This window comes from Schistocerca gregaria, chromosome 1 (assembly GCF_023897955.1).
Source record: "Schistocerca gregaria isolate iqSchGreg1 chromosome 1, iqSchGreg1.2, whole genome shotgun sequence".
NCBI classification, from domain to species: domain Eukaryota; kingdom Metazoa; phylum Arthropoda; class Insecta; order Orthoptera; family Acrididae; genus Schistocerca; species Schistocerca gregaria.
In genome coordinates this window covers 1,044,896,029-1,044,923,730 of record NC_064920.1, presented here as the reverse complement: position 1 = coordinate 1,044,923,730, position 27,702 = coordinate 1,044,896,029, and the positions used below count along the sequence as shown (strand labels likewise).

Below are 27,702 nucleotides of genomic sequence, written 5' to 3'. Positions count from 1 at the left end.
GAAGAAATACTTCAGTTGGTTGATGAAAGGAGGAAGTTCAAAAAAAAATGTTCCGGTAAACTCATGAATGCAGTAATACAAATCGCTGAGGAATGAAATAAATAGGAAATGCAGGAAGCTAAAACGAAATTGTTGCAGGCAAACTGTGAAGACATAGAGAAAGAAATGATTGCAGGAAGGAGAGACTAAGCATACAGTTAAGTCAAAACAACCTTCGGTGACATTAAAAGCAATGGTTGTAACATTAAGAGTGTAACGGGACTTCGACTGTTAAATGCAGATGAGAGAGAGCGGATAGGCGGAAAGAATACATTGAAAGTCTCTATTAGGGAGAAGATTTGGATGATGTGATAGAAGAAGAAACAGGAGTCGATTTAGAAGAGATAGGGGATCCAGTATTAGAATTTAAGAGATCTTTGGAGGACTTAAGGTCAAATAATGCAGAATGGAGAGATAAAATTCCATGAGAATTTCTAAAATCATTGGGGGAAGTGGCAACAAAACGACTATTCAGATTGTTGTGTAGAATGCATGAGTCTGGCGACATACCATCGGACTTTCGGAAAAGCATCATCCACACAATTCCGAAGATGGCGGGAGCTGATAAGTACGAGAATTATCGCACAATCATCTTAACAGCTCCTGCATCCAAGTTGCTTATGAAAGCCGGCCGCGGTGGTTTTGCGGTTCTAGGCGCGCAGTCTGGAACCGTGTGACTGCTACGGTCGCAGGTTCGAATCCTGCCTCGGGCATGGATGTGTGTGATGTCCTTAGGTTAGTTAAGTTTAAGTAGTTCTAAGTTTTAGTGGACTGATGACCACAGCAGTTGAGTCCCATAGTGCTCAGAGCCATTTTTTTTGCTTATGAAAATAATATACAGAAAAATGGGAAAGAGAATTCAGTATGCCCTAGATGACGATCCGTTTGGCTTTAGGAAAAGTAAAGGCAATTCTGACGTTGCGGTTGATTATGGAAGCAAGACTAAAGAAAAATCAAGACATTCATATGATTTGTCGACCTCGAAAAAGCGTTCGACAATGTAAAATGGTGCAAGCTGTTCAAGATTCTGAAAAAAGTAGGGGTAAGCTATAGGGAGAGACGGGTCATATACAATGTGTACAACAACCAAGAGGGAATAATAAGAGTGGACGATCAAGAACGAAGTGCTCGTATTACGAAGGGTGTAAGACAAGGCTGTAGCCTTTCGCCCCTACTCTTCAATCTGTACATCGAGGAAGCAATGATGGAAATAAAAGAAAGGTTCAGAAGTGGAAATAAATTCAAGGTAAAAGGATACCAATGATAAGATTCGCTGATAACATTGCTATTCTGAGTGAAAGTAAAGAAGGCTTACATGATCTTGTGAACGGGATGAACTGTCTAATGAGTATATAGTATGGATTGAGAGAAAATGGAAGGAAAGGAGTAGAAATGAGAACAGCGAGAAACTTATCAGGATTGATAGTCACGAAGTAGATGAAGTTAAGTGATTCTTCTACATAGGTAGTGAAATAACCAATGACGGACTGAGCAAGGAGGACGTCAAATGCAGAGTAGCTATGGGAAAAAAGGCATTCCTGGCCAAGAGAAGTCTACTAATATCAAACATCGGCCTTAATTTGAGGGGGAAATTTCTGAGAATATACGTCTGGAGTACAGCATAGTATGGTAGTGAGACATGGACTGTGGGAAAACGGGAACAGAAGAGAATCGAAGCGTTTGAGATGTGGTGATACACACGAATGTTGAAAATTAGGTGGACTGATAAGGTAAGGAACGAGGTGGTTCTTCGCAGCATCAGAGAGGAAAGGAATACGTGGGAAAGACATAAGGAGAAGAGACAGTTAAGACGTGAGGGAATGCCTTCCATGGTACTAGAGGGAGCTGTAGAGGGCAAAAACTGAAGAGGAAGACAGAAATTGGAATACATCCTCCAAGTAACTGAGGACGTAGGTTGGAAGTGCTGCTCTGAGATGAAGAGGTTGCCACAGGAGAGGAATTCGTGGTGGGCCGCATCAAACCTGTAGGAAGACTGATGACCCCCTTCCAAATAATAAATAAATACACTATTGGCCATTAAAATTGCTACACCACGAAGATTACGTGCTACAGATGCCAAATTTAACCAAAATGAAGAAGATGCTGTGATATGCAAATGATTAGCTTTTCAGAGCATTCACACAAGGTTGGCACCGGTGGCGACACCTACAACGTGCTGACATGAGGAAAGTTTCCAACCGATTTCTCATACACAAATAGCAGTTGACCGGCGTTGCCTGGTGAAACGCCGTTGTGGTGCCTCGTGTAAGGAGGAGAAACGCATACCATCACGTTTCCGACTTTGATAAAGGTCGGATTGCAGCCTATCGTGATTGCGGTTTATCGTATCGCGACATTGCAGCTCGCGTTGGTTGAGATCCAATGATTGTCAGCGGAATATGGAATCGGTGGGTTCAGTAGGGTAATACGGAACGCCGTGCTAGATCCCAACGGCCTCGTATCACTAGCAGTCGAGATGACAGGCATCTTATTCGCATGGCTGTAATGGATCGTGCAGCCACGCCTCGATCCCTGAGTCAACAGATTGGGACGTTTGCAAGACAACAACCATCTGGGTACTGTTTTCTCAGGATCTGTGCACCCAAATTGCGTGAAAATTTAATCACATGTCAGTTCTAGTACAATATATTTGTCCAATGAATACCCGTTTATCATCTGCATTTGTTCTTGGTGTAACAATTTTAATGGTCAGTGTAAATAAAATCAGGTGAACTGTTTGCATCCACAGCATGATCAGCACCACGAAAACTTCCAGATAGAAAAAAATCATGAGTTTAATGATTGACGTCTGCTTTACCGGTGGAAATCTAAGCAGTATTTATTGCACCAGTTACCCACCGTGGCACTATACCGAGGCGACAGACGGCACGTGATTCCCCGTAATATCGTGTGTGACCAACTTTTGCCCAGCGTAGTGCAGCAACTCGACGTGTCATGGAATCAACAAGTCGTCAGTAGTTCCCTGCAGAAATACTGAACCATGCTGCCTCTATAGACGTCCGTAATTGCGAAAGTGTTGCCGGTGCAAGATTTTGTGCGCGAACTGACTTCTCTATTATGTCGCGTAAATGTTCGATGAGATCCATGTCAGGCGATCTGGTTGGCCAAGTCGTTCGCTCGAACTGTCCAGTGACATGACACTGTCGTTTGGGAACACAAAGTCCGTGAATAGCTGCAAATGGTCTCGAAGAAGCTGAACAATAACCATTTCCAGTTAATGATCGGTTCTGTCGGACCGGAGGACCACGCCCATCCATGTAAAAACAGCCCACACTATTTTCGAGCCACCACCAGCTAGCACAGTGCCTTGTTGACAATTCAGGTCCATGGCTTAGTGGGGTCTGTGCCGCACTCTAAACCTACGATCAGCTCTTACAAATTAAAACTGGGAGTCATGTCAACAGGCCACTGACTTCCAGTCGTTTAGGATCCAACCATATTGTCATGAGCCCATGTGAGACGCTGCACGCGACGTCGTGCTATTAGCAAAGTCATTCTGTCGGTCATCTGGTGCCATAATCCATTAACGCCAAATTTCCCCGCACTGTCCCAACATATATGTTCCTCGTACGTCCCACATTGACTTCTGCGGTTATTTCATGTAGTGTTGCTTGTATATTAGCACCGACATTGCCCAGAATATTTTTAGAGCCGTTAATTAGGCAGACGCCGTCTGTTGAGAATGTTTTAAGTAAATGTTACAAATGACTCAGCCCATACATCCCCAGTAGCAGAAAGCTGGTTCAACTGTTATATTTCTTTAAAGGTTGCTGGCTGCACGCTTACTAATTATCAGCTGAAAACACTTTCTTGGCAGGATGGCATTAGAAGATAATTGTGACATATCATGGGAAATAATCAATAATGCTTATTAAGAGTATGTTACGAAATTGTGCTTGGCTTTAGTACGATGCGTGACACTTTGGATTTCGTTGTAATAGGTTTAGCATGTAAATGACTTATCTTGGCAGTCTATAATATCGCCATTGTAACCTAGTAATGATGCAGACACTCTTGGTTGTCCCACTACCACTCCGTAAATAGCGACTGGTAAGTTGGAATGTAGTTTTGCAGGAACTATACTGAGCTGGCTGCAGGCAGTGAGCTGGCTGCAGCCAGTGAGCTGAGCTGAACTGTAATAGCTAGTTTGGAATGATGAAATTTCCTGGAAGACGAAAACTGTGTGCCGGACAGACTCTGAAGAAGGATCTTTGCCTTTAATCGGTAACTGCTCTACGAACTGAGTTAACGAAGCCTGCCTCATAACCCACCCTCAAAGCTTTACATCCATCAGTTCTTGATCTATTTCCAGAACTTCACAGCAGCCCTTGTAGGACTATCATCCCTGGAAGAAAGGATACTGCGGAGACATGGCTTAGCCACAGGATGACTTTTGTAAAGTTTGGAATGCAGGACATGAGATACTGTCAGGGGTAAAGCGGCGAGGACAGATCGTGTGTCATGCTTAAGTAGCTCAGATGATAGCGCAATTGGGTATGGATCCCTTTATACACAACAGTTTTAATCTGCCAGGAAGTTTAATATCAGCGCGCACACACACACACACACACACACACACACACACACACACACACACACACACACACACACACACACGGATGCGTCAGGTATCCAGCGAAAGCTCTCCTTGCAACGGTGTCTGAGCTGCTGCAAGGATTCACGGATGAGCTGAATCAACTGATCTACCGAATAAATCTGATGGGCGCTAGTAATGCACTAAGTGAGTCAAAACAGATCAGAAAACGTGAACTGTCGCGCCTGTGAATCCACTCCAGTGCAGTTGTACAACTCTCCATCATAATTTGTAAACTATTACAGAAGCGAACTTTAAAACCTGTATCCGACTAAACAGGTGAACAACCGAGGGTATTCGCTTGCCGGGATCTATCTGTATAAACAACGATAAAAGTTTGGTATACAGGGTGGTCCACTGATCGTCACCGGGCCAAATATCTCACGAAATAAGCGTCAAACGAATATACTACAAAGAACGAAACTTGTCTAGCTTGAAGGGGTGAAACCAGATGGCGCTATGGTTGGCTCGCTAGATGGCGCTGCCATAGGTCAAACGGATATCAACTGCGTTTTTTCACATAGGAACCCCTTTTTTATTACATATTCGTGTAGTACGTAGTTGGACCGCTTTTTTCGCTTTGTGACAGATGGCGCTGTAATAGTCACAAACGTATAAGTACGTGGTATCACGTAACATTCCGCCAGTGCGGACGGTATTTGCTTCGTGATACATTACCCGTGTTAAAATAGACCGTTTACCAATTGCGGAAAAGGTCGATATCGTGTTGATGTATAGATATTGTGATCAAATTGCTCAACGGACATAATGTAACTATCCGGCGAACGGTCCGGACGCTTGGATGATGTCGTCCAGGATACCGAGTAGTATACATAGCACTCGCCCGTTGGGCATTTTGATCACAATAGCCATACATCAACACGATATCTACTTTTTCCGCAATTGGTAAACGGTCCATTTTAACAAGGGTAATGTATCACGAAGCAAATGCCGCCCGCACTGGCGGAATGTTACGTGATACCACGTACTTATACGTTTGTGACTATTACAGCGCCATGGTTCACAGGGCGAAAATAGTGGTCCAACTAAAACATATTTCTTTACGTACTACACGAATATGTAATAACAAATGGGGGTTCCTATTTAAAAAACGCAGTTAATATCCGTTTGATCTATGGCAGCGCCATCTAGCGGGCCAACCATAGCGCCATCTGGTTTCCCCCTTCAAGCTAGAAAAGTTTCGTTCTTTGTAGTATTTTCGTTTGACGCTTCTTTCGTGAGATATTTGGCCTGGTCACTATCAATGGACCGCCCTGTGTACTTAAAGTGTTTTAGGAACGTACTCTAAAGTACATTTTTTCTTGTACTGCGTCAAGCTTAAAATCAAGTAGGACTTACCAAAACGCCAGGGCGGCAGTTTTTTTTCCTACCCTTGACTGTGTTCGGAGGTCAGATCGATCCAGATCCTTGAGACAGACACTAGCAACTATCCCAGATGCCTGAACAACCACTCAAAGATGAGGTGGACCGCCGCACTAAATGTCAATGAAGAAAGATTTTTTTCGCGTGACCGGTTTCGGGCCCTACTTACAACACTACCACCTCGAAGTTACTGAAGCACTTTGAAGTTTAAGTAAAGCTGCCATCAACACGAAGGGTGTTTTGTGAGCAACAGTGCTGTTCTAGGCACGGTCCTATTAAGAGATGATACGTCTTTGCCTTCCTCTGACCTTGAACTGACTGAGCCAGCCAGGTACAGGGCTACCTACAGTTTAACACCAATTCCGAACATCTACCCAACTCCGCATTTTCTCCGACTAAAAAATTGGCAGAGGTGAAAGAAAAGGTGGCAGAAATCCAAGGGCTTGACGACGGTCAAACCCCGAACCTGCGCCTTCTACAGTGAAAGAAGAATTGAGCATAGTGTCTATATTGCCTATGCTGTTAGTGTGCTAGTTGTAGAAACATTACTAATAAACCGACAAAGACAACATTAACTCTGGATGTTACCGTATCCTTTTTCGTATTCGTAGGTGACAAAGGTCACGGGACAGCGACATGTGCGCATGCAGATGGTAATATCGCGTGCACAAGGTATAAAAGGTCACCGCATTGGTGGAGCTGTCATTTGTACTAACGCGATTCACGTGAAAACGTTTACGACGTGATTATAGTCGCACTACGGGAATTAACAGACTGTGAACGCGGGATGGTAGCTGAAGCTAGACGCATGGGGCATTCCATTTTGGATATCGTTGCGAAATTCAACATTCCGACATTCAGTGTTAAGACTTCCGAGAATCCCAAATTTCATGCGTTACTTTTCACCACGGACAATACATGGTTGACGGCCTTCGCTTAACGACCGAGAGAAGCGATGTTTGCATAGAGTTGTCGATGCTAATAAACAAGCAACACTGCCTGAAATAACAACAGAAGTCAATTTGGGACGTACGGCGAATGTGTCCATTAGGAGAGTGCGGCGAAATTTGGCGCTAATGGGCTTTGGGAACAGACGAGCGACGCGAGTGCCTTTGCTAACAGCACGACATCGCCTGCAGCGCCTCACTTGGGCTAGTGACTGTAAGTTTGGACCCTAAACGACTGGAAATCCGTGGCCTGTTCACGTGAGTCCTGATTTTAGTTTGTATGAGCTGATACTAGGTTTCGAGTGCGGCACAGACCCCACGAAGCCATGGACCTGGGTTGTCGACAAGGCACTGTGCAGGCTGATGGTGGCTCGAAAATGGTGTGGGCTGTGTTTACATGGAATGGACTAGGGTCCTCTGGTGCAACTGAAGTGATCATTAACTGGAAATTGTTATGTTCGGTTACCTGGAGATCTTTTGCAGCCATTCATGGGCTTCCTGTTCCCAACAAACAATGTGCTATGTTACCGAGCCGCAACGGTTGGCGAATGGTTTGAAAAACGTTCTGCAGAATCGAGGAATGATTTTGGCCACCCAGATCACCCGACGGGAATTCCATCGAACATGTGTGGGATTTAACCGAGACGTCAGTTCGTGCACGAAACTCTTCACCGGCAACATTTTCACAGTTATTGGCGGCTGCAGAGCCGACACGGCTGAATATTTCTGCAGGGGACTTTCAGTGACTTGTTGAGACTATCTGCAACTGCATTGAAGCACTATGCCTCGTCGACGTGCGTATCGTCAACGCCGCCGCCACCGCATGCCTGTCTACAAACATACTATTAGCCTGGCAAATTAACTTGTCGGAAATGGAACTGCACAAGCTATTATATTGAATGGAGCTATATTCTTTCGAGGATGCAGGGTTAACTTTACCTTGGACGTCGCTACGGGAAATTCTGGTAGCGGTTGGTTCATACTGGCCATTGTCCGTTGTGAAAATGCATCACTACCCGGACTGGGCTCTTTCTCCGATCGAGATGTCATAGCCTACAAGACCTGGCATTGTGGTATCGACCCGGAGTAGACCTAATTATGTTTATAGTAAAATGCCGTTTACATTGTATACTCGCTCCTATATATATATATATATATATATATATATATATAGATAGTGTGTGTGTGTGTGTGTGTGTGTGTGTGTGTGTGGATGAGAAGACTTGGGTACTTGCTGAAAATGTAACTGTCATTGGTGATATTAGTCTGTACTAAAATTATTAATAAATTGTGATCGTGGACCTCTGTAACCGGGGAGCTTACATCGCGAACTGGGGCTGCACTACACCGGACAGAAGGGTGTCCGACACGATATTACGAGGTACCCCATGACTTGTCACGTCTTTGTTGTTGGTTACAATGCTATTGTACTAGAAAAGCATCTCTTAAGCCGAAAAATATGTCGTACTAAAATGAACTTTCAGTGGAAAATGAGCTATGGAATAGTGCATAATACTCCAAGTCTTTATTTAGCATCACTGAGTCAACATGACTATTTTAAAAGCATGACAACCAAAGTCGCCTCTTGTGTTGCCCGTCCCAATAAAGACATTAAACGCCATATTTACAACACAGTAAAATCAGAATAGTAGTCCACCTGAATAACGTAGGTTATTGTTTAAATCGTCCATTCCTACTCACGAGAGCAAGGTGGGCTATTTTAAAATTTCGTTCTCATGAGCCCAATATCCAAGAAAGCTGGATGTGTGGCAGTGGGCACCAGGTTGCATATGTCTGCGAGACGAATTCCAGTTCCAGCATTCGTTCCTAATCTGTGTCTTCTTTGCACACAGACGTTCAATGAAATGTAATGACATAGTTGTATCGACTTCTGGAGAACGTGAAGTAGGGAGTTGTGTGCATAAGTTGACGGGAATCTCTATTAATTGACTTGTTACGGTCACTGTGTGAATTTATTATACTCCGTAAATTACAGTGTACGTCCTGACCAAAGCACATCAGAAGCTTACTTCTGCGCAGACAGGAGTTTACGGATCCTAGCCGCAACAGATCAGTGACGTCGGTCCTTTACACACGCCAATAAAATGTATGTTCTTTTATTGGAAATATAAAGACATTAAGACACACATTAGAAACCCTTCACTGAAAACCAACGATTATCCGCAAGGAAAATTTAATCTTTTCTGCTTGCATTCTGTGAACAGTGGCGATTTACTGGCAAGGACTTCTGGTGCAACAGTTCTTGGGAAGCATGTGACGTCTTGCGCAATACGCAGGGCAGTGGAAGTAAGTGACCTTCAGTCCGAAGCTTTATTGGTAGCTCTGGCGAAACAGCGACTTAAGTTTCTAATATAAAGAGACAGGTGGAGGGATACGATAATTTATGTGGACCTTTTAAATGTTTGCCAGCACTTTTTGAGCCCGAATACGTGTAATTCACGCGCCAGATGAGATATTTAAATTGCGTCTGTAAAGTTAAAGAAAGAAAGTTAAACACTTACGGTGTTTTTTGATTTCATTGGTCTTCCATTTCTTATCAATTATGAGCAGTGTAGTGAGGTTTAGTTTCTCGTTTATCATCAGTGAGATCCCCGTGAGCTGGAATAAGAGGGGGGCAAAGGAACATTCTGTATCATACAAATCCGAAACACTTCGCAAGAATTAATCGCATCACTGTTCGGTGTTTTGCAGTTACACAAAGGAATGAACCACATTTACTAATTCCGAATGTTTTAACGATGAGGTGAAAATTTGTGTTCCTGCCTGTGGTATTTATGCTTCTCAGTAACATTCATAGGGATAGAGTGAATGAAGAAATTTTATTTGTGAGAATAAGTGGTGGGATTTTCTCTAGGCACTACAATCTGGAACCGCAGAAACGCTGCGGTCGCAGTATAGAATTCTGCCTCGGGCATGGATGTGTGTGATGACCTTAGGTTAGTTAGGTTTAAGTAGTTATAAGTTCTAGGGGACTGATGACCATAGATGTTCAGTCCCATAGTGCTCAGAGTCATTTGAACCATTTTTGATCTGAAGTCAGCCCTCTATTATTACTTGTTTCTCAAAGATTCTCCACATCTCGTTCTATTTGCAAGCAGTTGCACCACTTCTTTCTCATATACAGGGGGTTCCGAAACTATTAGTTAAAATTAATACAGGAAGTTGAGAACAGAAAAAAAAATCGATAAGGGCCATATGGTATCTGAAGTCAACTTTTAATGTTAGGGGGCATTTTGTTAGTGGTGCTGACGTAAGCTGTTGAGTCGGTGTCGCTAACTGATGGTTGGTTGCACATTTAAGATGTACCTCTGAATGTCAGACAAAGAACGTACTTCCAGCACGATGCGGCCACCTTCTGTAATCGATGGATCGGCCGAGGTGGCTCCGTGGCCTGACCACCATGGTCACTTGACCGCGCTTGTTTGGAGTTCTTCCTCTGGGGGAATATGAAGTAGCTGGTGTGTCAAACAGTTGCGGAAACAGGAGGAGAGCTCGTCGCTAGAATTGCTGTCGCTCCTGGTATCATGGCGGACATGCCAGGAATCTTCGATGGGACAACAGTCGATAGTCCGGCGATATAATTAGTGCATACAGGCCAATGGTTGCCCATTCGAGCAGTTCCTGTGAATGCCATTATTGTAATTATCATGCTAAACTACAGTCTGTGTAAATCTTCCTTAGCATCAAAAACTGCCACTAGGGACCACATGTGCCATAACTAAACATATTGGTTTCTATGTTCTCTGCTTCCTGTATTAATCCGAAAGAATAGTTTTGGAACACACAGCACATCACCGTAAATGGAGACTATTTTCCTGTATGTAACAGTAAATAGCCGTTAGATGTATGCATTGGTCTATGGGGCCTTTATGCGTTGTCATTGCGCGATTACTGTCTCTCCCCTTATCAGCTGTGTAACAAACGACGGACAAAGGAAGCGAACACAGGGAAGTTTGTGTGTCTTCTACAAACATTGCCAGCATAATTTTTGAGCAGCCGAGAAAGAGCAAAATGCAGCACTAGCAATTATGCATTACTTTTGTTTCTGTTGGCGAAATTAGCGGTCATAATAGACCCTCTGCCTTCCCAGCGGGGGCCTTTGATCACCATTTGCTGCTAGCGTGAAGCAAAACTCTCGTCCAATATAGATGCTGCAGTGAGAAAGTACGAGGAAGCCTGCAGTCGGCTCCATGCAACAGGTTATAAAGCAATTCCTAGCATCTGAGGCTGCACAACACAAATCTGCTATTTACCAATCGAATTTAACGTGAGAATATGCTGTGTATATAAACAATTTGATTGTTTACATGGTGCCATTGTACAACGACCGATGAAGAGAAAAAAAATTACGGCGAAGAGAAGGGAAAATTATTTTTTTTTTTTGAAGCACGACATATTTACGTGAGAGAGGAAATAAACAAAACAAAGTGTTTACATTCCATTACGCAAGGTCACGTTTTTGCAGCAAACACGCTACGTATTTTACCACTAGAGAAATAACAGAGTTATTTCATATCCAGGTTATCGAGGTAACAAATTAAAGCAGCAAAGCGACGAATGCCCCGAACTTGACATCAGATTAACAAAAAATTCTGGTAGTGCGATCATTCGTAAGTGCCTTTCTGAAAATTATTTCGAATACAGTATGCGTTTATAATAATAATGGAAAGGTCAAAATACGAGCCAGAGACATTTCTCAGTTCCGTGGCAGGTACTTCACAGATTATCTTCACAAACTCAGACATGGTCGGAGGGATGTTTTAGCTGCCATGACTCGCAAAAATCCATTAGCTTTGGTTTTGTCCCAAGAATTTATTTTTACTTGCAGCTTGTGTTAAATATGACAGTGCTATTAAATTCCTGACCCATGCTATAGGTGGAATGAACCAGATAAGTGTACGAAATAAGCAGCATCTTTAGCATATGAAGAAATAACCAAAGCACTGAATGAATGGGTTGGATAAAGGATAACTATAGATACTTCTGACCTAATTGCAAGCTGTCTGATCTACCTGTACACCTATACGATTACTCTGCGATTCACTATTAAGTGCCTAACATAGGGTTCATCGAACCATATTTAAGCTACTTCCCTACCGTTCCACTCTCGTACGGTGAGCGGGAGAAACGAACTCTTAACTCTTTCCGTGTGGGCTCTGATTTCTTTTACTTTATTATGCTGATCATTCCTCCCTGTATAGGTGGTAACCAACAGAATATTTGCACACTGTCAGCAGAAAGTTAGCAGGAAGTTTTATGATAAGGTCCTGTCACAGCGCAGCGAAAACTGCCTTTGTTTCCATGACTGCCAACCCAGTTCGTGTACCATATCCGTGACAGACTTACCCCTATTTCGCGATAATATAAAAGGAGCTTCCCTTCTTAGAACTTTTTCTATGTCCTCCGTCAATCCTATCCAATTCGAATCCCACAGCACAGCAATACTCCAGAAGGGGGCACGCAAACGTACTGTAAGCAGTCTCTTTAGTAGACGTGTTGACCTTTCCCATAGCTCTGCAAATAAATAGCAGTGTTTGGTTTGCTATCGCCATAACATTAAGTATGGTTCAAATTGCTCTGAGCACTATGGGACTTAACATCTATGGTCATCAGTCCCCTAGAACTTAGAACTACTTAAACCTAACTAACCTAAGGACATCACACAACACCCAATCATCACGAGGCAGAGAAAATCCCTGACCCTGCCGGGAATCGAGCCCGGGAACCCGGGCGCGGGAAGCGAGATCTCTACCGCACGACCACGAGCTGTGGACCATTAAGTATGAGTTCGTTCCCGTTCAAGTATTCGCAACTGTAATTCCGAAGTATTTAGTTGTACAATGTATAATTTTAACTTTGCACAAACGAAACACGCGTCTGTTAAAAGAAAATTGAAAAAGGAAAAATAAAAAGTTTGTGACTGGCTTTTAGTAAAACGGCGCTTAATTAAAATTTCGTAGGAAAAAAGAAATATTGCATTGTTGTTAGACAGCGCACACAAATTTCCTACCTAAGATTAACTGGTTACATTGTGAACTTTGGTACCAGAAAAAGGCCGCTAAAGCAAAGTAAAATAAAGAAACCCCTTGAGACGATGTGGAGAAGCTATGCTGTTGGTAAACCATAGAATCAAAATATTTTCGCTTTACATCAGCGGAGAGCTGCTGAGTAATAAGTGACAGAAAGCTGCTTGCAGATAAGCGCCAACTCACATTTTACGGACGGCGTTCCGGCCCTCGAGTCACCGTGGGTGACCCTAACAGCGACGGACGAGTACTCAGGGCGGTTGCTGGGCCGGTACCGTCTCCAAGCGGCGACGCGACCACCCTCAATTTACGCCTTCCGTGACGCCAATAAGATAAACGTCTGCTCGTACGCGTGACTCGTCTGAGACGGCATAGCGCGCCGACTATACTGGAACTATGGCCGCGGCGACCTCTGTCGGTGCTCACCGCTTCCTGGAAGGCAACGGCTAATTTGATTCTCTTTGCACCTGATTCCGACAAATAGGTGCGCGCTCGACACACGACATGCTCTATGCTCTGTGGTGTTCACATAGCTGCCTGCGCAGTACTGGCTTCGCCGGTAGACCAACAAAAGAAAAGGAAGAGCGTTTTTTCACGGCGCCAAACTTGTTAGCCTGAACAGTGGATTTGCAAAAACGTTCCTTTCCCTATATTTATTCTCCTACAAAAAATCTCTTATGTTCAGCTGTGTTAAGTATTAGAGCTGGCTGAAATTAACTGAGTCACCATCCTCACTATACAAGTTCCTGCTTGTGAGACCAAACTAATTTTCTAAATACGAATTATACAGAGTGAGATTTTCACTTTGCAGCGGAGTGTGCGCTGATATGAAACTTCCTGGCAGGTTAAAACTATGTGCCGGACCGAGAATTTTATTCGCTTTCGTTAGTTGCATCTGCTCTGGGCGGACGTCCTAAGACATCTGTTTAAGTTCGTTGTTGATCAGTTAACTCAGTTTTTTTTTTTTTTTTTTATTACAGAGTGCTGCAAACCCTCTGACCGAACACACTGAGCTACCGTGCCGGCATCAACTGAGCTACCCAAGCACGACTCACTCCCCGTCGTCACAGCTACAATTCCGCCAGTACCTCGTCTCGTACCTTCCAAACTTTACAGAAGCTCTCCTGGCAGAAGTAAACCTGTGAGGACGGGGCGTGAGTCGTGCTTGGGTAGCCCAGTTGGTAGAGCACTTGCCCGCGAAAGGCAAAGGTCCCGAGTTCGATTCTCGGTCCGGCACACAGTTTTAATCTGCCAGGAAGTTTCACGAATTATACAGCCGTCTGACTTCTCATTTCTCGAAGATCGAGCATCGGTTCATAAAAATCTGCGAAGTGCAGAGATATCAATTCCGGAATGCTGGCAGCAATAAATGCAATTAAAGGAACTCTATGATGAACATGGCATGGAGTAAACTTGATCTCTTGGGTTCACATATTTATCTATTGCCGTACAACATTACGGCACGCACGGGAATAAAGCGACATCAACTAATACCTGAAAATAAAAAGGAAAAGAAATGCAAATGTAAATGTAAATTAAATGAGAAGCTCATTCCAGTAGTTCCTGACCATGAACTTTCATCTACACTGACGCAAAAGACTGAAGTTACAAGGGGAGGCCACAGCGTTCCGATCACGGGTTCGCTTCTAACTCTCGCAGTCCATTAGGACAACATAATGTGCAAGTACCAAGGCGTAATCCTTAAGCACTTTCGAACAAAATCGCTAGAGAACTGGTGCTTTACGGCCCTGCGTACGAGATGGCAGCGGTCATGTTGTCAGCGTTCAAGTTTCGTAATCAGTGGATCGCTGGCTCGAGCCTGCTTATGATTTGTTTTGATATATTTTGTTCAACACTGGTCATATTATTTCATACATATTACATCTGAAAGTTGAGTGATGAAAAGACGTAAGTATTTGAATTACTTTTATTGAATTTTCACTGTTATTTGGTCTTTTGCTAATTTTAATGACGACGAATATATTTCTAACTATCGGCTAATAAACGACCACACGCACAAAATTTTCCTGAAAATTAATGTCAATCGTGGTTTCCAAAATCCGTTATACCTTCAATCGGATGAGTTACCGAGGACTGTTTCCAGAATGAAATTTTCACTCTGCAGCGGAGTGTGTGCTGGATATGGAAACTTCCTGATACCTTACAACCATGTGTCGGACCGAGACTCAAACTCGCGACTTCGAGTCTCGGTCTGGCCACGGTTTTAATCTGCCAGGAAGTTTCGTTCCAAGAACTGTTTTGCACCTAGGCACAGGATTGGAAAGCTTAAGTCTAACATAGGTAAATAAAGGTACAAATAAATTTATTCTATTACAGAATGAGTTACAATATGCCCGAATTTGCCAGTAATGTACGCTTAATCGCCGGTTGTGCTTTCGACATTACAAGTTGCAGGGTGATGTTCTCCATATAGACACGAAAAACAAACATTATTACATCGAATGAATGTAATTTTTCCGCATGCACAAACAATCTGCGGAATTTGTAAGGGAAAAGAAAGCTCGTATTTTGAAAAATCTCTCTTCCATCCGACAATTTGGACGAAAACAACGCGTAGCCCAACATTTTCGTAAATGTCAATGCCGAAACTTGGTGCTGTACGCTTGAATGTATTTTAAAATAGTATCTTTACGAGAAGCGATTTCTCGTTCGTTGTCAATCAAATATGAACGAGTCCGAATGCGCTGGATAAAGTTTATAACTTGCCTGTAGAAAGAATAGTCGCATATTTTTTTACTGATAAAAATTAGTAAACAGCGAAATAACATTGGGAAATCAATATAAGTTCAGGCAAAAACACGTGTCTTTTCATCAATTTACTTTTAAAGTGTAATACGTACGAAACAATATGACTAGTATCGAAAAAAATTAAAAATGAGCGGGACTAAATCCGGCGATCCTCCGATTAGAGAAACGCTAAACACACTACGGTCACCAACTCGTTCCCAGCGTCGCAAGGCACCGGTACATAACTGGCGTTTAAAACTTCTCTTGCGATTCGTTCGAAATCGCCTAAGCAGTACGCCTTACTACTGGCACATTATGTCGTCCTAATGGGCTATTAAAAGTGGACAAAGTCTGAAGTAAATTCGTGATCCGAACGTTCTGCGCCCCCCCCCCCCCCCTATAAGTTTCAGTGACAACCTCGTACACCTAGCTGAAACAAGTCACATTAAAAGAAAACTATGGGTCCTCCAGTCTTCTACCGAACCCGACTCCCCCTTTCCGGCCGTAAATTTACACGAAGTTCCCTTCGGCGCTTTACCTCACAGTGTCTCTTCGCTTTTCCGTCTCCCCATTTAGAACTGGCGACCTTTTCTTTCTTACCGCTTACGCACTGAATCTCCCCTTTAATGCTCCGCTTGCCATTAACACTCGGGATGCACACCAACCAAACAGCGAATGCTAGTACTCTCCCCTCCCCCTCCCCTCCCCTCCCCTCCCCTCCCCACCCATGCTTCCTTCCCCAGCACTTTTTGCCTTTTTGATCTTTTGACTGGCTGTCTCTAATGTCCATTACAAACGACCTCTTTCCCACCCTTTAAGGGGGGGGGTAGGACGTCAAACGGGCCGACTTGGAGCAGGAGAGGCACCACAGGACATTTTATTTTCTACTGTTTATACTTTCACAAATAAATTCATAAAACTTTGTCAGCATGACCAGGAAGGATTCAGTATTCACACTCATAGGCAGTGGAAGTGCAAAAACATAACAAAATGATTTTTTTTTAAGATATGACATTTCATCATTTTTTCACTTACTGTTGGCTGCATTTGTTGCTATAGGTACATTTTTCTACACAAGTAATAAGTATTCTTTGATAAATTTTGCACAGAATACAAACCCTACTCACAAACAATACTCTAGAATTTTCGATATCCATGAAAAACTGTGGTAAAAATTGAGATAATTAACTACAATTTTTTTTTCTAGACATGAAGTTTAAAACAGCTCATTCATTTTTCATAAATAGATTCTAGAGTTTAAGACACCTGTAAGTGTGGTTTGTATGCTGTGCAAAATTCATCGAACAGTCTCTCTTACTTATGAAGAAGAGTGTACCTATGATGAAATTTCACAAGTAAAAAAAAAATATTTTGTTATGTTTTTGAACTTCCGCTGCTACGAGTGTGAATCCTGAATCCTTCCTGTTAATGCTGACAAAGTTTCATGAATTTACTTGTAAAAGTATAGACAGTGGAAATTAAAATGTCCTGTGGTGACTCTCCTGCTCCAAATCGGCCCATTTGAAGTCCTACCCCCTTAAAAACTAAACCAACACTTTTTAGCTAACGGCACAGTTTTTGTGTTAAAAAACAACTTAGTTGATACAGAGCTTGTGCAATACCTGGAGCAATTAGTCAAACATTAGCATGGACAGTTTAACTTTGCGGTGTCCATCGTTACGTCGGCTCTTCAGCCTGGCCTTTAGCCCACACGATGATAGGAACAGAATAGACATTTGCCACCCGATTAAAGCCCCTGTAAATGATCCATCATTAATGGTTAGGTTAAAAGAATTACAAAAATTATATTAGATATGGTTATTATTAGATCGTGTTTATCGTTCACTGTGAGTAGGGCGAGTATTTCGTTATGGAACATCAGATCATATTAAAGAGCATGTTGTTTACGGCTGTCACCGCTTCTCGGTTCTAACCACACATCCGTTTCCATTCAGCCAGCATCCTTACTGAATGTCTCTGGGCAAAATTGACTCATAGGCACGTCCTCTCCCTCTTCTTCCTCCTTGTGGAGACCAGTTCCAAATATCCTTTGGCCACATGTCTTCTAACGTCTCTAGATTGCTGAGCTGCAGAAACTGTTTTGCTTCTATAGCGTAAATTACCTTCTTGTTAGCCATCGTGGGCCATCCTCGAAATGCCACATTCTTGAAAAGTCCAGTTGCACTGCCAGTAGCCTGTCTCTTATTCAGCTCCGAATTCCTAATGTAGCAGCACTCCCATTAATTTACTTCTACACTATTTGTTTTGCCCCTTCTGTTATATTGGATTGCCTCTCCACAGGACAGAATTTATTAGTATTGCTGTTTCCTCTTGTCATATATTGCTATTTATTTCAGATGCGTCTCTACTATTGGATAAGAAAAATACTGAAAAGTATCTAAAAAGCCTCTCACGTTTTTTTTTATATTTTTACCGTTTCAGCGACTAGATCTTCCATGTTTCGCACTCCTACTAAGAAGTTCAGTTTGCAGCATGTTAATCATCAGTCTTACTCTTCATGTTATTCCTTTAGCGTTTGCAGGTTGTCAGCGTGTTGTGAAGATCAGCGTAGCGGGAGATTTGCGTAAAATAAGTTAATATTAAAGTTTATTATTCTGTTATTTTAAATTTATACTCAGTAATGTGAACAGTTATCGTTAAGTTACGAGAATGAGGTGAAAACAGTCTTCGTTTCAGTTTGCTTGAGAGCGGAAGCTACCGTCAGTATGAGAACAGAACAATTGAGTGCTCCGGCACGGAAATTTGTTAATTTAGGGGAAGCAGTTTAATATAGAAATGTCGGTACGTCATGTGGTGGTGGTGGTGGTGGTGATGGTGGTGGTGTCCGAGTTATGAGGATTTTTTGCCGATAGTGCTTCCTTTGATCAACCAATGCAGTCCGAGACAAGCTAAATAAATCGCGTAAGGCAGATGCTGATGAAAGAGGTAGCCGTCTTACTAACTGGGACCTGTTGTTCTGTAGGAAGAAGCAATTTTTTATTAGCTGTATAGAGCGGTTTGTTTAATCCGACCCTTAATGTGGCAGGATCTATCTGATGTCCCAGGAGGAACGGTCAATATTCGGCAATGTGACAGAAACAGTCATCCGAAGAAGCAAAAAAGTCTAGTGAGACAAGCGCTATAAAACATACATTTTAAGATCTACGATCACTTTTTCATCTTAGCTGCTGTGAAACACCAAGGACTTTGCAAGCTCACAGCAAAACTAGCATTATGCAAACTGATACGATAAGCAAAGAGCTGAAATTTGTCAGCCCGTCACTGAAGATAGCTGGGACACAATGTCAGCGGTGAGGCTAATGGTTATTCTCAACACAGCAGTAAATCGCTTTACGTGATGGGACGTCATGTTTCGACACAATCACATAAATACTCCTGTTTTAACAACAATACCTGAGTATCGCTATTAAACAGGGTTGCAAACACTGGAATATTAACCTTTTAGCAATTGAGCCAGTCTTGCTTCAGAATTCATGGAGGTGTATTCCGTCTACGCAACTAAATGGAAGGATGTTTCTTTTTTGCCATACGTATTTCGCTTCTGTTATTTATGAAGCATCTTCGGTGACTTGTAATACATGTCTCTTTTGACACGAGTCAGTAGGACTGACTACAATAAAGGCTTCTTATCACCCATGGGAGTGGCCTAGGCAGCATTGGAAGAGACTTCATATTTATTTTTCGAAATAGCAAGGGGCCAGATGTAATCAATATGTCCTCTATCATCACTCCTGCTCTCAAAATGGTTCAAATGGCTCTAAGCACTATGAGACTTGATACCTGAGGTCATCAGTCCCCTAGACTTAGAACTACTTAAACCTAACGAACCTGAGGACATCACACACATCCATGCCCGAGGCAAGATTCGAACTGGCGACCATAGCAGCAGCGCGGTCCCGGACTGAAGCGCCTAGAACCGCTCACTCCTGCTCTAGTGGATGTATCAATCCCTTTGCCTGCTCAGTTTGATCCACCAAAACTGACTGATTTAGTCAGACAATTGACCCCTATTAGTTGAGAGAAACTGTTAGTCCATTTTTAACATAAAATGATGCAGGAATTTTACCAGTGCACTTTAACATCCCGATTCAAATGGTGGAATTGATCGAGATGTTGGAAGTTTCAAGCATTCACTGAAAGTTAGAATGTTTGATGAAAAACCCGGCAGGCCACAGCTCGTCCGTGATTTGAGAAGGGTCTAATGATTCGATTAAGTCTAGTCAAATCAGTCGATGTCCAACCAAAGATCAGACCGAAATTACTACTTGCTAGAGAGTTGTTCAGTGCGACATTGTGTGCTTGAGTTACTGATGTATGGAAAAATCACGCAGTTTTGAAGAAAAAGATGAGATATTACCTATTCTGTTAAAGACTGCAATGGTTCTGCTCCTAGCGAATTTTTAGACGAACGCTTGTCTTCCATTTATAATGATAAGAATGCCACATCTGAAACCAAAGTACTGCTCACAATTGATGAAGTCGCTGATATCAGTTGTGATCCTGAAACCAGTAGCGTTCCTGAGACAGAATTGTTCCCAACCTCTTTTATAAACGAGCCACCTGCGACCACTTGGAATAATGAACCTTGTGCGCCACCAATCGTTCAACAAGTGGTCCACAACACTTCAATGCCAAATCCAATACAACGGTGCGCGCAAAATTCCGTGGTCGCTAGATGCACAGTCGGTTGGGGGAGTGTAGGGAGAATGGCAGTGGTGGGGGATCGCTCAGAGCACTTGAGGGGAAATGCCGCACGCTAGAGGGGAAGTGCCTTTCTAAACTGAAGCCGAAAATGCAGTGATTTATTTTTGCCCGTTTCGTTAACCAATTTTAACTTACAGAGAAGCGTTGTGAGTGGCGAATTTTGAGTGAAACTTACACGTATATCTGATTCTTATGTCAAAATTTGCTTCTTTTGCCAAAATACAGTGGAGTTAACACTGTCCTACCTCACTAACATTTTGTGCAGACGTAACTGCTAGAGAATTCTGAAACAGTGTTTTATTAAGTGTTTGAGAAAAAAAGTAAAGTCAGTAGCTTATGAAAAAGTACATCTTCGATACAAAAGAAATGTAATGTCTTCACTCAAGTTGTTCGAAAAACCACAGCATTTCCTATTTCATCAGCTATCGATGGCCTTTAAGAATTACATCCTTTCACTGAAAAAGTCTAACTATTGGAGTAACACGGCAGATAAGGAAGTTTTACATAATAACTATATGGTAAAATTTTCTCTTCTTTTTCATGCTATCATTTTCCAAAATCTCATTTCGCTATCTGAAATCGTTTATGAAATATGAGTAATGTTATGGCTATTTCACTCTGGCCTTATCGCTAGCGCGGCGCGATCGCAAATGAGTGTGCTACATCGGATCAATTTTCTCGATGTTGGTGACAGATACTTCCACCCAAGTCTAAAGAGAAATTGAATATGTCAGCTACATTTCATACGCAACAGAATGTTATGTAATATACATCAAACGCAAAATCATAGCTATCTCTGTTTTTCACTGCACACTTTTCAGAATTTAGAGCAGTGTCTTTACTAGTCACATGAATATCACGATAACTATTACCGTTAACGAAATGATCGGCGCATCACCATGAACTGACGTACAGAGGGGTCCAAAAAATATGCCCACTGTTTAAAAGTGCATAACTGCAAACTAATTGACGGAGTTGTGTCATCTTTGGTAGCGTAATACTTTGTAGTTCCGTCAATCGCCACACAAGCGTTGTATTGCGTTGTTTTGTTTTCTCAGGTGACAGTCGCCAGATAGTGTTTTGTTCTTAGTTGCACCTAGTTACTTAAGTAGACATGGCTGGCGCAAGGCTTACATTCGATAGAAGGAAGTCAGTTTTGAAGTGGTATTTTAAGTACGAAAACATAGTGAGGTTCAACGGCAATGACGAAATGATAATCAGAGCCGCGAACACGTTTAACGATTCGTCGCATTCGAGAGAAATTTGAAGCCGAAGGCTGTGTTAAAGATGTACACAAACAACGATCTGGGCGACCAGCTAACTGCCGTCGTGTGTTACAATTCACTCGTTCACCTCGGAAGTCTGTCACACAGTGTGCCCGTGAAACTGGAGTGAGTCGCTCAAGTGTTCGGCGAATTTTGAAGACAGCAAAGTGGAAGTGCTACATCCCACGATTGCTACACGAAATGAATGAGGACGACCCAGGTCGTGGAGTGGAGTACTGTGGGTGGTTTACTAATATGGTGCGCAACGATGAAGAGTTTGCAGCGATGATTGTGTGGTATGATGAAGCACAGTTCAAACTCAATGGTACAGTAAATCGCCACAATTGCATCTACTGGGCCGCCGAAAATCCGAACGTCCATGTAGACAAATCCGTGAATTTGCCAGGAGTAAATGTGTGGTGTGGGTTGTCTCACCGGGGCTTGATTGAGCCATTTTTTCTTTGACGGTACAGTTACCGGTGAGGTGTACCTTCAGAAGCTTCAGACATTCATTTTACCTGAATGAGATTTTCACTCTGCCTGAATGAGATTTTCACTCTGCAGCGGAGTGTGCGCTGATATGAAACTTCCTGGCAGATTAAAACTGTGTGCCTGGAAACATCCCCCAGGCTGTGGCTAAGCCATGTCTCCGCTATATCTTTTCTTTCAGGAGTGCTAGTTCTGCAAGGTTCGCAGAAGAGCTTCTGTGAAGTTTGGAAGGTAGGAGACGAGATACTGGCAGAAGTAAAGCTGTGAGTACCGGGTGTGAGTCGTGCTTCGGTAGCTCAGATGGTAGAGCACTTGCCCGCGAAAGGCAAAGGTCCCGAGTTCGAGTCTCGGTCGGGCACACAGTTTTAATCTGCCAGGAAGTTTCATTCATTTTACCTGCCATCCGAGACTTGTATGGAGACGGAAGAGTTTAGTTTCAAACAAGATAGTTCCCCCCAGGCCACTACCAAAATCGTGGCAGGGCGTATCTCGACGAAAATCTCCCAGGAAGATGGATAGGCCGTAGAGGTGCTGTGGAGTATCCACCACGGCCACCAGACCTAACTCGTCTGGACTTTTACCTGTGGGAAACCTAAAGGACGTCAGTTTATCGACAAAAGCCACGCACATTGGATGAACTTCGAGAATCCATCTTACATTCATGTGCAAATATCCAACTGAACACGTTGCAAACGGTAGTTCGTGCCGCAGTTTGGCGGCATCGTTTGTGTGTGGATGTTAATGGTGACCATTTCAAACACCTACAGCGATATTTGTAAGTTGGACTTTAAGCTACACTTTCACCAAAATTAGACACCTCCGTCAATTATTTTGCAAGTTATGGACTTTTAAACAGTGGGTACATTTTTTTGGACTCCTCTGTATAAAGCTCTAAGTAAAGCAAATCTTTTTACAGAGTAGTTTCTGTAAAATCGTTTGAGAAAGATTGAACGGTGCGCGCTTCGATTCTGTAATCGCTGAACGGCCGAAAGGTGGGAAACAGGTACCGGTCTCTCCTTCGGAACAAGTGAATGAACTCGCCCAGCTCTTAGGACGGTAGTCACTGCGCACCGGGCACCGTACCCTCCGCGAGCTATAACCATGGCTGCCCCGCGTAGATGCGGTCAAAGGCACATGAAAAAGAATCATTTGTCTATATGTACCAGGGTGGAAAAAACGCTATAAAGAGTGCACTTTTAGTATGTGACCAAAAACCGCTGTGAACAACAAGAACAGGCACAGGATGTCAGATGGTCACTATCTTCAACTGTTGCTCTGCAACAGCTTCGTCAACAAAGCACTTTCAACAATCAAAAGTAGCACAACGTACACCATATTACCGGAGAGGGCGTAGGGAGGAGGATAGAGGTTCGTCGGATACGTTCTAAGAACACTAGCCAACAATGAAAATTTATCTAGGATTAAATAAACGTTTGTTAACTACAGAGGGGTCCAAAAAAATGTATCCTCTGTTCAAAAGTCCATAACTTGCAAACTAATTGACGGAGCCGTCTCATTTTTGGTGAAAGTATAGCTTAAAGTCCAACTTAAAGATATCACTGTAGGTGTTCGAAATAGTCACCATTAACATCCATACACAAACGATGCCGCCGAACTGCAGCACGAACTACTGACTGCAATGCGTCCAGTTGGATCACAGAATCATCTCTGCAAACTCTTCATCGTTGCGCACCATGTTAGTAAACCACCCACAGTACTCCATTCGACGACCTGGGTCGTCCTCGTTCATTTCGTGTAGCAATCGTGGGATGTAGCACTTCCATTTTGCTGTCTTCAAAATTCGCCGAACACTTGAGCGACTCACTCCAGTTTCACGGGCACACTGTCTCACAGACTTCTGAGGTGAACGAGTGAATTGTAACACACGACGGCAGTTAGCTGGTCACCCAGATCGTTGTTTGTGTACATCTTTAACACAGCCTTCGGCTTCAAATTTCTCTCGAATGCGACGAATCGTTAAACGTGTCCGCGGCTCTGATACTCATTTCGTCATTGCCGTTGAACTTCATTAATGTTTTCGTATTTAAAATACCAATTCAAAACTGACTTCCCTTCATCGAATGTAAGCCTTGCGCCAACGAAGTTTACTCGAGTAACTACGTGTAACTACGAACAAAACACTGACTATCTGGCGACTGTCATCTGACAAAACAAAACAACGCAATACAACGCTTTGTGTGGCGACTGCCGGAACTACAAAGTTTTACGCTACCAAAGATGACACAACTCCGTCAATTAGTTTGCCAGTTATGGACTTTTTAAACAGTGGATACATTTTTTGACCCCTCTGTATAACGACCGTGAAACTTCCTGGCAGATTAAAACTAATTCGGGACCTTTTTGCCTTTCTTCCAGGGGTGCTAGTTCTGCAAGGTTCGCAGAAGAGCTTCTGTGAAGTTTGGATCGTAGGAGACGAGGTACTGGCAGAATGAACCTGTGAGGACAGTTCGTGAGTCGTGCTTGTATAGCTGAGATGGTAGAGCACTTGACCGCGAAAGGCAAAGGTCCAGAGTTCGAGTCTCGGTCCGGCACACAGTTTTAATCTGCCAGGAAGTTTCATATTAGCGCACACTCAGCTGCAGAGTGAAAACCTCATTCTGGATATATCGACCATACTGATAACCAAAACGACAACGAGAATCTCGAATTAGCTTTCGTTTTCAAGTTGAAGGTGGTGCATTTAATTATTATATTTTATTGACATTCATTGTCAATCTCTTCCCATACAGGCTTCGAAAACCTGCTGATGGCATACAGAGTGATGAATCAGACAACAATAGATGTGTATATTTTGTCCTGTTTTTGGCCTGGGCTAGTAGCAACAAAAGGAAAGCGGAAGAGGAAATGAGCAGCGGAGCTTATTTCACTGAAGTGTAATTTGAGACTGTCAAGCTGTGTTCTGTTCGTGTGGTGGAAAAACGTGTTACTGAAGTGGTAATTAGTACATGTGATCGTTGCAATCCCTGTGATTCAATAAGTCTCGCAAATGCGCGAAGAGTGCTGACAATTTTTGATACATTTGGAGAGGCTAACTGAGATCGCAAAGGATGCCAATATCGCCATATATTATTAGAAGGTGCACAGACTGTACTTTGGCTGTGAAATCGCGGACCAGAACAAGCCCTGGACTCCTGATTTGTGTTTCATATGTTGTGTCTCGAGTCTTCATTCGTGGCTGAATCGTGAAAGACCTTACATGGACTTTGTTATACCCTTGATCCGGCGAGAACTATCGAACCATGTGAATGAGTGCTACTTTTGTATGACGGCTCCATTAACACATGCAGTTCCCGGGGGGGAAAAATTGTTCTTTGACATAACCAAACATACCGTAGGAAATGCGACCAGTGCCTCACGATGACTGACTCCATGTTCCCGTCCCACGTAAGTGTGACGGTGCAGTAGTAGGTTCACTACCGTCCTCCTCACTATCACCTTCAAAACCCAGGTCTTCAAAATACACTGTTTTTGTGAGTAACGATTGGTGCACAGAGATTAACAAAATAACATAGTGTGAGCTCAATGATCTAGTGAGAGGTCTGGAATTACCGAAAGGTAAAGTGAACTATTAGCGTCAGGCTACGACAATGGAATTGTCTTGATAAAACGGTTAAGTGTGACTGCGTTCCTTAACCGCCATATGCCATTCCTTCTTTTTTCGAAAGTGAAAAGAACTAATTTGTAGTGACTTACAGGGACTTAAGGCAGCTGTGAGCACTGACTGTTAAAATGATCAGTGGAAGTTATTGATCGATTCCTTCAAAGTAAACTTCACGTGTGTGCTACTGCGTAAAGGCAACGTTTTACCATCGATTCCGATAGGGTATGCACCTCACATGAAAGACACGCATGACAGACAAACAGATGTTATTGCGAATGAAATATGAGAATTTCAAATGACAGATTTCCGGTTATCTGAAAGTTATAGGCATATTACTTGGGCTACAGCACAGCTACAATGAATTCTGTCGGTTCCTGTGCCTCTGGGATAGCCGCGCCAAAGCACTGCATCGTAAAAAGAAAAATTGGCCTAAGCGTTCATCACTTGCACCAGGATCCCACAATGTTATGCTCTAAGCTCTTGAAAAATCCAAGACAACAACTCTCCCTGTTCCTCACATAAAACTGGGCCTAATGAGTAACTTCGTTATGGACACGTTCAAAGAGCGAGAAATCAGAGAAATTTCCACGTCTTAATGAGATGAAAATACATGGAAGAAGCCTGGAGATACTGACAGGTTTCATGTAGATTATATAATGGTAAGACAGATTTAGGAACCAGGTTTTAAATTGCAAGACATTACCAGGGGCAGATGTGGACTCTGACCACAATCTATTGGTAATGAACTGTAGATTAAAATTGAAGAAACTACGAAAAGGTGGGAATTTAAGGAGACGGGACCTGGATAAACTGACTAAACCAGAGGTTGTACAGAGTTTCAGGGAGAGCATAAGGGAACAATTGACAAGAATGGGGGAAAGAAATACAGTAGAAGAAGAATGGGTAGCTTTGAGGGATGAAGTACTGAAGGCAGCAGACGATCAAGTAGGTAAAAAGACGAGGGCCAGTAGAAATCCTTGGGTAACAGAAGAAATAATGAATTTAATTGATGAAAGGAGAAAATATGAAAATGCAGTAAATGAAGCAGGCAAAAAGGAATACAAACGTCTTAAAAATGAGATCGACAGGAAGTGCAAAATGGCTTAGAAGGGATAGGAGGGATGGCTAGAGGACAAATGTAAGGATGCAGAGGCTTATCTCACTAGGGGTAAGATAGATACTGCCTACAGGAAAATTGAAGAGACCTTTGGAGATAAGAGAACCACTTGTGTGAATATCAAGAGCTCAGCTGGGAACCCAGTTCTAAGCAAAGAAGGGAAAGCAGAAAGGTGGAAGGAGTATATAGAGGGTTTATACAAGGGCGATGTACTTGAGGACAATATTATAGAAATGGAAGAGGATGTACATGAAGATGAAATGAGAGATATGATACTGCGTGAAGAGTTTGACAGAGCAATGAAAGACCTGAGTCGAAACAAGGCCCCAGGAGTAGATAGCATTCCATTAGAACTACTGACAGCCTTGGGAGAGCCAGTCCTGACAAAACTCTACCATCTGGTGAGAAAGATGTATGAAACAGGCGAAATACCCTCAGACTTCAGGAAGAATATAATAATTTCAATTCCAAAGAAAGCAGGTGTGGACAGATCAGTTTAATAAGTCACGGCTACAAGATAACGCGAATTCTTTACAGACGGATGGAAAAAATAGTAGAAGCCGACCTCAGGGAAGATCAGTTTGGATTCCGTAGAAATGTTGGAACACGAGAGGCAATATTGACCCTACGACTTACCTTAGAAGAAAGATTAAGGAAAGGCAAACCTAAGTTTCTAGCATTTGTAAACTTAGAGAAAGCTTTTGA

At 42.8% G+C, this 27,702-nt stretch overlaps 1 protein-coding gene across 3 annotated transcripts in view; it reads right to left on the bottom strand.

Annotated features, from left to right (window-relative positions):
* LOC126280853 (uncharacterized) overlaps window positions 1–27,702 on the bottom strand; it is a 326,522-nt gene that overhangs the window by 72,130 nt on the left and 226,690 nt on the right. The window contains exon 1 of one of the 3 annotated variants that reach the window (XM_049979801.1): window positions 13,218–13,327. The exons of the other annotated variants lie outside the window; for them this stretch is intronic. Coding sequence (XP_049835758.1) covers window positions 13,218–13,219 — 2 coding nt within the window. The 5' untranslated portion in view covers window positions 13,220–13,327. Of the gene's footprint in view, window positions 1–13,217; window positions 13,328–27,702 lie in introns of those variants that run through there. 3 annotated transcript variants of the gene reach the window in all.